The sequence below is a fragment of the Sorghum bicolor genome, chromosome 6 (assembly GCF_000003195.3).
Source record: "Sorghum bicolor cultivar BTx623 chromosome 6, Sorghum_bicolor_NCBIv3, whole genome shotgun sequence".
Classification (NCBI taxonomy): domain Eukaryota; kingdom Viridiplantae; phylum Streptophyta; class Magnoliopsida; order Poales; family Poaceae; genus Sorghum; species Sorghum bicolor.
Genome location: NC_012875.2, coordinates 53,295,118 through 53,309,768, shown reverse-complemented (window position 1 = coordinate 53,309,768; position 14,651 = coordinate 53,295,118). Strand labels below are relative to the sequence as shown.

Genomic DNA, 14,651 nt, shown 5'->3' with positions numbered 1-14,651 from the left:
GGGGGTCCTGGACAGGTTTCAGTGATCTGCTGGAGCCATGGATAGAGTAGAGCATTGGATACCCTCCTCTTATAACCATATTAAAGAATCGTCAACCACTCAAATCTTTGTAAAGATCTACCTGCCTCTGTGCCTCTCAGCGAAATTGGAAGTCTGTGAAATGGAGCTCTGTCCGTCTGCATGAGAGAGCAATTTAAACTCTCCGCTTCTTGAGTCTCATTTACCCGTACGGTCGTACTCGGTACCACCACCACCCCTTCTTTGTGACCGGGCACTGTACTTTGTTCCCTGTTTTCTAATGTTGTGGGTTGTAGTAGCATGAATTTCTTCCGTGCTCCGTCCAATACAACTGGTCCAAAGTCTTTAATATAAAATCAATCAATAGAATGAAACAGCTCCAAAAATAAAAGTACTACTCCCTCCATCCCAAATTGTAAGTCATTCCAAAAATCTTGGAGAGTCAAACTTTTCTAAATTTGACCAAATTTATATTATAAAATAATAATTATTATAGTACTAACTAAGTATCATTAGATTCTTTCTTAATTATATTTTCACTTTATGTTACAAATCTTAGTATTTTTCTCTATAATTTTGGTCAAACGTAAAAATGCTTTGACTCTCTAAGATTTTTGGAATGCACAATTTGGGATAGAGGGAGTAGTTCCTAACTCTAAGGGTTGCAAAAGAAACAAAAAGTCAAAAGTCAGTATTTCAAGGGATTTGGGCCTGGACTGGTTTAAAATACAGCCCAGCATGACTCGAGTCGTAATTGAAGCCCAAATTTGACCTGCAAACGTTTCATGTCGGCCCAATCTGATGCGATCCTAATTTGACGATCCGGGCGCATCGAATCCAACTAGGGCCTTGTTTAGTTATATCCGAATTCCAAAGACTTTTCAGCATTCTCCATCACATTAAATCTTACGGTATATACATGCAGCATTATATATAGATATAAAATAATTAATTATATAGTTTGTCTGTAATTTACGAGACGAATTTTTTAAACCTAGTTAGTCATAGTTAGACAATAAGGGCTTCCCACCGACTCATTGGATGAGGTGGCACAAGATGAGTCGACTCATGCCTACTGGATGACCACTGACTCATGATATGTATCAGGAGTTGATGCAAGCAGATGAACCGATTCATGAGAATTAAAAAAATATTTTAATACAGTACCACCAACAGCCAACCACCCGACGGAGCGCAAGGAGGCTAGAGCCGCATGTGGGCATCGTCGTCACCACACGGGAAGCCGAAGCCATAGCCATGCGCGCCGTCATCACCACTCGGGAGCTTAGGGACACGTCGTCGCCGCTACGCCCTGGCTGAATGCCACCGCCATGGAGAAGCACCCCTATGTAAGCGCCGCTGCCGTGGGGACATGCGGCGTGGGGACGCGCCGCCCCGCGCAGGCCTTCACTGCCACCACCTTCAGCGCGCAGAGCTCAATGTCGTTGTCATCCTTTTCCTCCTCCACATCGCTCTCCCCGCGCTCGCACTCCTCCTCCACATCCCTACATTGGGTGCACCTCGCCGCGGCACGCGCCGCCACGCCCAACGGCGTGCTCTGCCTTGCGCACTTCCACCTCATCCACGAGCTTAACCACGACCACCTCGTGCACAGATGTGCCCCCACCGTCCACCGCCGCACCCCCTCTGTGAAAGAGAGAGAGAGATTTGGATGCCCCTCCTCGATGAAGGCCGTGAGAGAGGCGACAAAAACTTCCAGGAAGTGTCGTGTGCAGGCCAGTTCCACAAGCTAAAGTGACTTTTTATTCGTAATTAGGTCTGGAAGAGTTGCACAGCACTAGAGGATGAAAAAATCGACTCATTGTCGATATACGTGGTGTGGATGGGTTGACCCACCAGTGTGGGTGCCTAAGGAGGCGCTGGAGCAGTTGAGAGAGCTCGGAGGGGCCAAGCGGTGGAGCGCGCAGCCCCCTACGTGTCGCGCTGCACGGTCAGTGTTGTGTCTTCTCAGCCTGCAGGATGCATAAACCTGTCATGCGTTTGCTCGTGCAATTTTCATACGGTTTTCATAATGCAACCATCATGTATCCTTTTGATCGTTATGCCTTTTAATAACGGGTGGTCTGGCTCTGATTGATTCTAACTGATGAGCTTGCATTCTGAACTCGAACAGGCATCTCTGCTGCAGCTCACGACCCTTGGAATCAAGGATGCTGAGAATTTAGCAATTACAAGTGTTAGAAATGATGCTAGTATTGTTATAGCCTCATAATTTTTAATTGTAATAAAAATGATATATGCCCATACAATTGTACCTAGGTCATAATTTTTTAACTGAACATCACTAATTCAACTCAGACACATGAGCTCCAAGGACTTTGGATTGAACACGGACACGTGGATCTGGTCTTCCTATTGTAACCGGGTAGGACACGAACATATAAGCTCCGAGAGATTAACTGTAAACACATGCCTGATATGGCAAGAACTTTAACACAATATAATATAAGACATTGTTCTCCCATTATTACGTTATAGGAGAATCATCTAGTTTTATAGAACGATCATACAAGCATACACGTCCTCCTCTTCGGGCTGTACGCTAGAGGATTCAAGGTCCATATGTATGCTCGCAATGCCAACGCACGGCGGCCAGTAGATAGCAGGGTACAAGGCGAGGAGGCCTAGCAGTGGCACGGGTGCGGGACTTTGTCGGACTTCTGGTGCGGTTCGCCGCCGCCATGCCGATCGCCCCCACGGAGAAAGAGATGCTCAGCCACCGGCGGTACAAGCGATCGTCCGGCGATTCCCGGTCCGTGCGCCCACCGGCTAGGTCCGAATCCTCGCATCTCAATGCACCGCTCGTCATGCGGATCTCGTCCACGGAGACAGAGATTCCCGGTCACGGGCGGTTGAAGCGATCCTCGTCGTCCAAGGATGCCAGGGCCGACGCCGACGCCGACGCCTCGCATCACGAAGCAGCGCGGGCCATGCCGATCTCGTCGACAGAGATAGAGGTTTCCGGCCAGGGGCGGTTGAAGCGGCCGTCGTCGTCCGAATCCGGCAGCGCCTCCTATCCAACCTGGGTGATTCTGAATCGGGTCGGCGTCCGGAGGGACTCCTTCGACGGCGACGGCACCACGTCAGCGGTCTCCTACACCTCCGGCGGCGAGCAGATCTCCGTCTCCTTCGTGCTCGAGAAGCCGCCGCGGACTTCCCTCATCACCCTCGACTGGCCACAAGGGCCCAGCCCGTCGGAGGGGAGCACATCAAAGCCGCGCGTCGTCGCCGCGCACCGCAACGTCGTGCTGCTCGAGATCTCCCGCGCCAACTACCTTCGTCCTGCTTCAATCGACTTCTTCGTCTACAAGGCCAGCGGCAGCGGGGGCCCCTCCCTGACGCGCTTACCCGTTTGCTACTGGAAGGGGCCTTGGAACGCAGACAGCCCTCGGCCGCGCATCATGGGCAAGTACTCCACGGGTCTTCTGTCCTGCAGCGATGATTTCTTCGTTGTAGCTGATCTCGCGAGAGGGTCACCTCAACCATCCCTAGTTGACATCTACCTCATGTGCTCTGGCTCCAACGACTGGAAAGTCTTCAGGGATGTGCCTATCCACAATGCTGACAGCGTCCCACATTTGTCCTGGTGGTCAACTGATGTGGTGTTACCCTGGCGCCATCACTACTTGATCTGGGTGGACTATTTCAGAGGGATGATTTTCGCACGCATCACACATCCAGGAAATGGCATTGACCTGCAGGAGCCTGTTCTAAGATATGTGCCGCTTCCGGTGGATCCAGTTCAGGGGAACACTTACGACAACGACTATGGGCGAGGATGCCCTGCAGCTTCCCGTAGCATTTGTAACACCCACCATGGGATCAAGTTTGTCAGTATTAACCAGCGTGGCAGCAGTTTCAGCATCTCCCTGTGGTCATTGTGTCAGGAAAAATGGAGAGAAGATGCAACGCTGGATGCTGACCAACTTTGGGACCTAGATTTTGAAAACCGCCTTACAAAAGTACAACCAGCATTCCCAGTTGTTGACATGGAAAATCCTGATGCCGTTTGCTTCTTGTTGAATGAGGGCCGATACACTGTTATCCCCGATACCCCAACATGGATGATCAAAATTCACATGACAAAGAAGATTCTTCTAGATTCTCATTATTATTCCAAAGGAAGTCCGTCTTATCAGAAAACCTATACAACTGCGAGGAGGATGTCTGAGGGGCTCACCTTCATCTCCAGTGGAATGCCAAGTTACCTGTCTGGACAGACCATGGAAAGGTAATCTCATATATATGTCTAGTTTGCATAATGCCTGTTTACCTACAATCTCCTTTTATGCACGACTGCAAAATGCAGTCACACTGTTTCTGGGTTGCATGTTCTGCAGAATTTTAACTGTTTGAAGTGAATTGTTCACCCCATTCATGTTATGACAGGCCCCCACACCAAAAAAAATTTCATCCATCTCATCGAATCTTTAGACATATGCATGGAACATTAAATGTAGATAAAAAAATAAACTAATTACACAGTTTGGTTGAAAATCGCGAGACGAATCTTTTAAGCCTAGTTAGTCCATAATTAGCCTTAAGTGCCTACAGTAACCCACATGTGCTAATGACAGATTAATTATGCTTAATAGATTTGTCTTGCAGTTTACAGACGAGCTATGTAATTTGTTTTTTATTAGTTTCTAAAACCCCCTCCCGACATCCTTCCGACAAATCCGATGTGACACCCAAAAATTTTTCATCTCCAATCTAAACGGGGCCTTACAACATTGATACAGTGGTTGCTTGATCAGACAATAGATGTTTATATAAAATTGTGTCTGGGATTTAGGTATTTAGCAGCAGTAACGTTTCATTTTGAACCCTTTAATTACTTGGTCTTGAACCCCTCTGCCCATGCTACCATTTATGGTTTTGGAATCGAAATGTTGACAAATGTGATTTCTGATCTAAGGCCTTGTTTAGTTCACTCTGAAAACCAAAAAGTTTTCAAGATATTTCCCGTCACATCGAATCTTACGACATATGCATGAAGCATTAAATATAGATGAAAACAAAAACTAATTACACAGTTTGTCTGGAAATCTTGAGACAAATCTTTTGATCCTAGTTAGTCTATGATTGGACAATATTAGCCACAAACAAACGAAAATGCTACAGTAGCGAAATACAAAATATTTTCACATCTAAACTAGGCCTAAATGCAGTACTTAGTACTATTTATGGGACACATGATATTGATGTTATTTATTTGTATGTTTCTATTTTAACTTCTCAAATGGACACCAGAGCTAATGATGAACTTATTTTATTGAGCCATTTGTCTCACTTCATGCAGGGGCTTGATAAGCTACTAGAAATACGACAGGAGATTCCGGTCTGGAGATTGAATACTCAAAGCTCAGCTAGGATGTGCGCTCCTGCAGTTTTGGAAAGAAACTTGGGCAGATTATGGCATGGCACCACCACATAGTTGGGTTAAATTATATGTTTCGTACACTCTAAAACATGTTATGGATATGTGCAATTATATTATCTGTTTTGATGTTAGTATTGTTTCTATATATTTACATTTCTATATTGCTCAACCTGATTACTTTGAGTAAACAAGTGAGTATTATTCGAGGCCATGAGGTCACAACCTTGGCAAATGGATCTGAAAAGGAGCAAGATGCAGCCGTTTTTCTTTGTCATTAGATTAGACTTTTTCCAAGCCCTGTTGTGCATTACTACGTGCCCTGTTGCGTGTTACTACGTTTAGCATGTGAGCCATTGGTGAATTCATAACAAAAAGTTTTGGGGATCTTGGATAAATGGGGTATCCATCCAACTAGGAGCAGCTGCATCACATTCCAATCGGCCTGTTTCCCAAATTGGTATGCTTTTAGAAGCAGGGCGCCTGTATTCTGTAAACGACGGTGCACCCTTACCCCTTGTCCTTGCGTGCTCGAGTTGTGTGACATTTTTAGCGTAGTCGATGAAAAAAAAACATTAATGTGTTTGTAGGAAACTACGTGAAAATGTGTCACGTGCAAGTATATGGATAGTTGCCCGCACTGAAGGATTTCCCCCCTATTCGTGATCGGTGGACCTGTTTACCTGTCCGGTTCATGATGAAAAGGTTCATGATGAAAATATTCTCATCAGGCCTTCGTCTGAATTGATTCCATAACAACATTATTATCTAAAATATTCTCATCCCAGGTACGATATATATAAGAAAAAATTATCTCAAATGCTCGAAAGACTTTAGATGGTTAATTCAGTCGTTTCAGTCTCACCCACCTACATAATGTGAACTCTCAGCTCCCCAACAGAAGCAATTAAAAAACGCTGACAGAGCCACAGAGGTAATATTGTCTATGGAGTTCAGATGTTAATGCAAAGAAACAAGCTTCTTAGGGCACGTATAACACGTCGATTGAAGCTGTCTTCTGCTACCATTTATGAAATAAAACACCTCTACTAACAGCAATAAATGAATAAAAAATGGCCGCAGTTTCAGCATCACCCCGTGGTCGATGTGCGAGAAAAAAATGGAGAAGATGCAACAATGGATGCTGCCCAACTTTGGGACCTCAATTCTGAAAACTGCCATCCAAGAGTACAACCAGAATTCCCTGACATGGAAAACTCAAAACCTGACGCTTTTGCTTCTTGTTGAATGAGGGCCGATACATTGTTAAGTGTTAACCCCGATACCCCAACATGGATGATCAAATATTGACATGAAAAAGAAGATTCTACTGATTATTCCATGAGAGGAAGATTGTCTTATCAGAAAACTTATACAACTGCCAGGAGAATGTCTGGGGCTCTCCTTCATCTCCAGTGAAATGCCATGTTACCTGTCTGAACAAACCATGAAAAGGTAATCTTATAACTCATATGTCTAGTTGACAAAATGCCTGTTTACCTACAATCCCTTTTTATGCACAACTGATAGATGCATGCCACACTGTTTTGGGGTTGCATTTTCTGCAGAATTTAAACAGTTTGAAGTGAATTGCTCTGCCCATTCATATGTAGACAACACTGACATAGTGGTTGCTTGAGGAGGCAAGAGCCTTTGTTAGATGAATATATAAAATTGTGTGTAGAGTTTAGGTATTTAGCAGTAGCAACATTTCATGTTAAACCCCTGAACCCCTCTGATCTCTATCACCCATGCTACCATTTGTGGTTTTGGAATGGAAATGTTGACAAATGAGATTTGTGATTTGAATACAGTTAGTACTCATACCAAAGAAGGAAGGTGCTGAGAAGATCTCTGATTACCGACCAATTAGTTTGATCCATGGGGTTGCAAAAATAATAACCAAACTGTTGGCTCTTCGTTTACAACCCTATATGAATCAGCTAATCTCTAACAGCCAAAGTGCCTTCATCAAAACGAGAGCAATCCATGACAACTTCATGTATGTTCGCAACCTGGCACGATATTTCAACAGATCCAACACCCCAACCTTGCTGATCAAACTTGATATTGCCAAGGCTTTTGATTCCGTTCGTTGGGATTACATGCTTGATCTGATGCAACGATTAGGCTTCCCAACAAGATGGCGCAATTGGCTTGCCTTGCTCTGGGGCTCCTCCACTTCCAAAGTCCTCATCAATGGGATTCCTGGTCCGCTCATCTCACATGGCCGAGGCCTACGACAGGGAGACCCTCTATCGCCGCTCCTCTTTGTCTTGGCCATCGATCCTCTCGTAACCATTTTGGAACGCGCCACCGACCGAGGGATTCTAACAAAGCTCAGGGGCCGACGGGCAAGGCTGCGAACCTCCCTCTATGCGGATGATGCTGTCATCTTCTTATCACCAACTGCAAATGATGTTGCTGCACTTAAGGAAATCCTTCACCACTTTGGCCAGGTGACTGGCCTTGTGACCAACCTTACCAAGAGTTTGGTTGCGCCGATCAGATGTAGTAATATCGACGTTCGAGCGGTTCTTGCTGACTTTCCAGCGGCTATTGTAGGCTTCCCTTTCAAATATCTTGGTTTGCCCCTCACTCTCAGCCGCTTGAAGAAAGTAGACTGTCAATCGCTTTTAGACAAGGCAGCAGGCCGCCTAGCACATTGGCAAGGGAGACTACTCAACCTTGCAGGACGCAACACTCTTGTGAAATCTGTCCTCTCCTCACAGCCTATCTATTTCCTAACTGCTCTCAACCCTCCAAAGGACATACTCAAGAAACTTGACTGCAAAAGACGCCGCTTCCTTTGGGTCGGGGCTCATCAAATTTCAGGTGGCAAATGCAAGGTAAATTGGAAGCGTTGTAACCGCCCTACCAAGCTCGGAGGGCTGAGTATCCTCGACCTCTACAGGTTTGCAAGAGCGCTTCGCCTGCGCTGGCTGTGGCATGGTTGGCGCTCTGAAAATAAACCATGGGTAGGAATGGATGTACCCTGTGATGAAACTGATCGACAACTCTTCAATGCAGCAACAAAGGTTACTCTTGGGAATGGTGCCAAGGCTCTTTTTTGGCATTCGGCATGGCTGGATGGCGCATCACCAAAAGACATAGCTCCAGACATTTTTTTCAGCAAGCAAGAAGAAGAACAAAACAGTACAGCAGGCGCTGCAGGGCAATTCATGGGTGCAAGACATAAACATTCCAGCGATCAACACACATCAGAAGTTGACACAATTTGTCTCCCTTTGGGATCGTCTACAGCATATACACCTCAATGTGAACACATCTGACCATATTGAATGGATGCTAAACACCAGTGGTGATTATCCAACAAAATCAGCTTACATGGCTCAATTTCATGGATCGATAAACACTGAACTAGATACTCTAATTTGGAAGCCCTGGGCACCAGCAAAATGTAAGTTTTTTGCTTGGTTGGCTATCCAAGATCGTCTTTGGACAGCAGATCGCTTGGCTAGAAGAGGTTGGCCAAACCAACGGTTTTGTCCACTTTGTCATAGCACAGATGAATCAGTGGTACACTTGCTTGCACATTGTCAATACAGCCAAAGAGTTTGGTCTGCAGTAAGGACTTGGATCGAGGGACAGTTCCCTAACCCTTCAGGCTGAGCTTCCTTTGAATCTGTGAGCATTTGGTGGAGAGCGGTCGGAAAGGCTGAGGGCATGCCTTTTAAAGCCGTCCGGTCATTGACAATCCTGGTGGCTTGGGAGCTCTGGAAGGAACGCAATAATAGGATTTTTCAAAGACGTCATTCTACTTCGGAAAGCCTAATTTCAAAAATCAAGGAGGAAGCGAGGACCTGGTGTCTGGCAGGTGCCAAGAGGCTCAAGGAGATCTTACCTCTCGAGTAGTCCTCTAGGGGAGCTCCTTTGACTTTATGTTTTTCCCTTCTTTTTGAATTTTCCTTTTGTTATAAATTTACTCTACTTCTCTATTAATATATGCCGGGCAGAGCTCCTGCCGGCCGTTTCAAAAAAAAACTTATGGAACACATGATAAATTGATTTTGTTTATTTATATTTTTTCATTTTAATTTCTCACAAATGGACACCAGATGCATTGGTGAACTTATTTTTATTATTGAACGGTTTATCTCGCTTCATGCAGGAGCTTGATAAGCTAGGAATACGACTGGAGATTGAGTACATCAAAACCCAAATAGGATGCGAGCTGCAGTTCTGGAAAGAAACTTGGGCAGATTATGGCATGTCACCCCACATAGTTGGATTAATTGAATACTCACTCCGTTCATTATAAGTCGTTTTGGCTTTTCTAGGTTTGTAGCTTTTGTTATGTATTTAGATTAGATATACGCTCTGTCTAGGTATATACTAAATCAATGATTGATTTAGAAAAGCCAAGATGACTTATAATTTGAAAAGATGCTAGCTGCAGTTCTGAAAAGAAACTTGGGCAGATTATGACATGGCAATTTGGTATTTCTACCACTACTTCATAGTTTTTTTTTTTTTGAAGAAGCTGGAGGGGTGCACACCCCTACAGAGATTTATTAAAAAGGCCGAAGCCAAGGTAAAAGTTACAAAGCGAAAGAAACAAGTAAAAAACAGAATGGGAAAAAAGAGGAGACCAGACTAGCCAGCTCAGGACAAAAAAAAACTCACTACTTCATAGTTAGGTTAGTTTATAGGAAATTTGGTATTTCTACTACTACTTCATAATCCAATCAAGTTGTGATCGTATCCTTACTTTCTTAACTTCGTAATTTTATCCTCATAAGTTTGAGTTGGGGCGTCCGTTTAGCCCTAGCTTACAGTGTTTAAGTATGAGGAGATTAAGTGGCAAACAAGAAAAAAATAGAGAAAATAAGGCCACACGAAAAGGACAAATATGCCCTCCAGTTATCTGTTCTGGCCAGCCTCGTCTGCTACCGCTTAGCAGGTTCGACTTCGGAAACTGTTGATCGATCACCCAAGCCCCGACAACCAGACCAGAGCGCGCCGCAGGGGCGAAAGAGACCACAGAGAAGAGAGGACACGGGCCAAGACAAGAGACGAGACGAGGGCGCAGCTGAATAGCTGATCGATGGACGTGGAAGCAACGAGTCCACATCCATCATGCCCCGAGGGGGACTGGGGGGAGCAGCCGAGCAGCCGTGTCGGGCACCAACCAGGCCAAGCCTCTGCGCGTCCCTGCGTTTCATATATATTCGCCACTGCCAGTGCCAGGGCGATCCAGGGACGCCGACGCCACGGATCTAGCCTTAGCTTCGTCCGGCTTTAAACAATGGGAGCCCGGTCGCCTGGCGCATGTGACGGTCACCGGCGTTCCGATCTGAACTGATATAATATCGGTGGCGTGGCGAGCCTGGCTGCTTGTGAAGCCGAGCGTTTACAATGACGTGCGGCGCACTGGTACGTACTGCCTCCTCGTGCACAACCGCGTCCAACAGGTCTCGTTGCTGCATCTGCATGCAGGTCAGCAGGTAATACACAGCTACCTCGGTAGCGGTAGTGCCGACCATGGCTTGCGTGCCTGATTCATGCGTACGTCCTGGTCTGGATTGGATTTCAAAACCAGCAGCAGCAGGTTTGGGATCCATCGAAATTCCAAACTGGATGTTGCGATTTCAAACATGGCTTGAAGAATCATGTACGTGCGTTGCTGCCTTCACGAGGTAGTACGTACGTATTTGGCTTTTGGCTTTGGCATCTCTCTTGCACCCACGTCGTTGGAGTGTGCACCACATGACGACTGACAAAGCCTACATGCGTCGCAACGCAGAAATGCACATGGTACCGCTTGCCAAGAACGATGGGGGTGCAGCTCCTTCAGGTCTTTTCGCAACAAGGCGCGGCGTGGAGGTGCAAGTAGAAAAAAAAAACGATGAGGAATCGAATCAGGAATCCGCACCGACTCACCGAACGCACGCCGTCCATCCACCTGCTCCGTGCTCCCTGCCCTGCACCAGCGAGGGCGTCCAGCTATGTCCTCGCAGGCGCTCATCCGTCACCAGAGAAGCATGTCCCCGGCAAGGGGCAGAGGTGACACGGGCTGGGGACCCGACAGCACGTGATGTGCTCGTCTCTTCATTCACAGGGCGCCTGCGAGCTCCGAGGAGAAATTTGTTTTTGCTAACTATCCAGGCATCCAGCATTCCTGTATCCTGAGGCCTCAAACCGTGACAACAACCGGCAAACAAGGCCAAGAAACGACAGTAAGGCCTTGTTTAGTTCGCAAAATTTTTCAAGATTCCCCGTCAAATCGAATCTTACGGCACATGCATGAAGCATTAAATATACATGAAAACAAAAACTATTTGCACAGTTCATCTGTAAACCGCGAGATGAATCTTTTAGGCCTAATTACTCTATAATTGGACAATGTTTGTCAAATAAAAACGAAAGTGCTACAGTGCCGTTTTTCACATGTTTTTGCGAACTGAACAAGGCCTAACATTCAGGCGACAGGGCAGCACGAGGGCACCGATGAACTGGATAATACTCTGGAGTACTGTGTGTGCAGGCTGTGTCGCCCGTGATGTTATACAGTCTCCGGCTGGCTGGCTAGTACCGCGAAGCGACGGAGGAACGTGAATTTCTTAGGTCTTGTTTAGTTTCCAAAAACTTTTGCAAAATTTTTCAGATTCACCGTCACATCGAATCTTTAAACGCATGCATGAAGTATTAAATATAGACAAAAATAAAAACTAATTGCACAGTTTGGTCGAAATTGACGAGACGAATCTTTTGATCCTGTTAGTCCGTGATTGGACAATATTTGTCAAATACAAACGAAAGAGCTACAGTGTCGATTTTGGAAAATATTTTGGAACTAAACAAGGCCTTAGCTTTTCTAGTCGATCAGATTCAAATTTGGTGGTTCAGTTCAGCTGCAGACAACCTTTCCAGTCTTCACACTTTGGATGAGCAATAACGTGATCCATCGCTTTGTCATGAGCATTTCTTCTTCAAGGCATGGTGGCTGCCTGGCTGGAGCCATGGGCGATCATCAAAATTCTTCAGCGGATTCGCCGAGGGCGCTCATGGTATATTTTGTTATGCAAAAATCTCAATTGGCATCAATCAATCTATATGCCCTCTCCGGAGTGGTGGTTGACAACAACACAGCCAAAAATTGCGACTTTTTGCAATTGAGAACGCCTGGTTTCAAACCAAATCTCGTGAAAGATGCAGGTGAACGAACACGAACAGATTTGACTCCAGGACGGTATTCTTCCCCCCCCTCCCCCCCCCTATATGTACAGATTTTTGTCCAAGCATGCGACCTAGAATCAAATTCTGAAATTTCAATTCGTGTGGTTCAGCGGACATCAGAAGCCCGGGCTGAGAATGTTGAGCAAGGACACTCTGGTGTTGACCAACGCTCGGAACACCTTCTCGCCGCTGCCGTCAACGTTGGCGATGCAGCGCTCCAAGTTCTCGTGCCGCTCGAACGCCGCCTTCCGCGCTTTCTCCTCAGGCTTCATGCGCGCCTCGGACCGGAGCTGCACGGTGGAAGACTCGTCCTCCTCGCCGCCGCCGCCGCCGCCGTTCTGCTTCTCGGCGGACCGCCGCTTGGCGCGCGACATCCAGCGCACGAGGTCGGCCACCTACCATATACGGTGGCGGCTGCTGGTCCTCGGCGCGTCCGACGAGCCGGTGAGTCTCGCGGGGGCGGCGGTGACCCAGCAAGGAGTGGAGGCGACCTCGACGATGCGGGCGGAAGCGGCGGCGTTGGAGAGCGAGGAGAGGCCGGAGAAGACGGCCGCGGAGCCGGACGCCACGGCGACGGTGGCGTCGGCGAGCGCGGCCGCGAGCGCCGCAGTGTCCGCGGGGAGGCCCTCGGGGAGCGGCGCGGGAGGCTTGGCGGCCACGGCGCGCACGGCGGCCGCGAGGCGCGGGAGGTCGCGCGCCGCGCGCCGCTGCGCGCGACACGCGGACGCCAGCCTTGGCCGGTCGCCGCCGCCGCCGCCGCCGCGGCGCAGCGCGGCGCGCGTCTCGGCCTGGAGCGCGGCGAGCGCGACGAGCGCCTGGCGGAAGCTGCCGTGCGCGTCGGCGAGGCGGAGGAAGTCGTCGAGGAGGCGCTCCGCGAGGCGCGACGAGCGGCCCAGGCGGCGCAGCGGCTCCTGCGCCTGCGGGTGGTGCAGCAGGTCCGAGAGCGAGACGAGGACACGGCACACCTGCGACGCCGCCGCGGACACGGACGACGCCGTGGGCGTGCCGCAGGGCGGGGGGGATGACGACTGGCCGATCACGAGGCGCAGCGCGGCCACGTCGTCGTCCAGCTGCAGCAGCAGCGGGTGGAAGCGGCAGGGGAGGCTGGACGACCGGATGCGGTACGCGGCCAGCTTGTCGCTCGCGGTCGCCAGCGCGAAGGCGCCGTCGGCCGCGGGCTTCGGGGCCGGGAACGAGATGGCGCGGCGGTACCCGGCCATCATTCGTGGTCGTGGGTGTGCTCCACTGCCTTTTGCCGTGCGCCGAGTGGCGGGTCAGAAGAGAAGAGACTGGGGGTTTTATAGGTGGAGCAGCGGCAGCTGGGACGGCGGGACCTGGGGAGTGCGCGCGCGAGGAAGGCGTGCGCGCGTTGCGTTGTGTTGGCCTTGGCCGGCAGGAGTGGCTCTGCAGGGCCGGCGACGGGCATCGTTTGTGCCGTTGCGGAGTTGCAGTCACGGGCTCTTCCGTTACTTGACGTTTTCGTTCACTTTTGAGGCTTTTTCATGACCGCTGGGTCGGGGCGGGTTGGTTCCTGCCTTTCTGGGGACACGCGCGGCGGATCCCCGACCCATATTCCGGTAGCAGGGGGAGGAGTGGCGGACAAAGGGGCCACGGCGGAGCCCGGCACGTCCGGCGCTGGCACTCGATTTGCGCCGTACACTACTACACCGGTGCATCATCTGCGTGCCACTGGAGTGTTCAAAAACTTTCCAACGATCTTTTCGCGAATAGTAAGCGATGAGCTCTGGCCACTCATTGCTTGCTCGTGTTTCCTGGCATAATTGCGTAAAAGTAGCTAGCTTGTCGTATGGCATTAGCCCTTTTTTTTTTTTGCTGATCACAAGTGATGATTTGCGTAAAAGTATAAATTAACACTATGACATTAGCAGCAGGTGCCTACATCGACAAAAGTAATCGGGCATTCATGCGATGGTCAGCAGCACCAGCACGGGTGCTGGGTGCACCAACCCAGCAAAACTTGGACGCCCGCCAACCTCACCACCACGAATGATAGAGCTAAACAAATATAACA

At 48.6% G+C, this 14,651-nt stretch overlaps 2 protein-coding genes across 2 annotated transcripts; one reads left to right on the top strand and one right to left on the bottom strand.

Moving 5' to 3' along the window:
• Nucleotides 2,566-5,567, top strand: LOC8057574. Its single transcript, XM_002448285.2, has 2 exons — nt 2,566-4,270; nt 5,342-5,567. Exons 1-2 carry the CDS (start codon nt 2,721-2,723, stop codon nt 5,358-5,360), a joined length of 1,569 nt encoding a protein of 522 aa, XP_002448330.1. The 5' UTR covers nt 2,566-2,720; the 3' UTR covers nt 5,361-5,567.
• Nucleotides 13,015-13,839, bottom strand: LOC8057573. Its single transcript, XM_021463635.1, has one exon. The coding sequence runs from the start codon at nt 13,837-13,839 to the stop codon at nt 13,015-13,017; it is 825 nt and encodes a 274-aa protein (XP_021319310.1).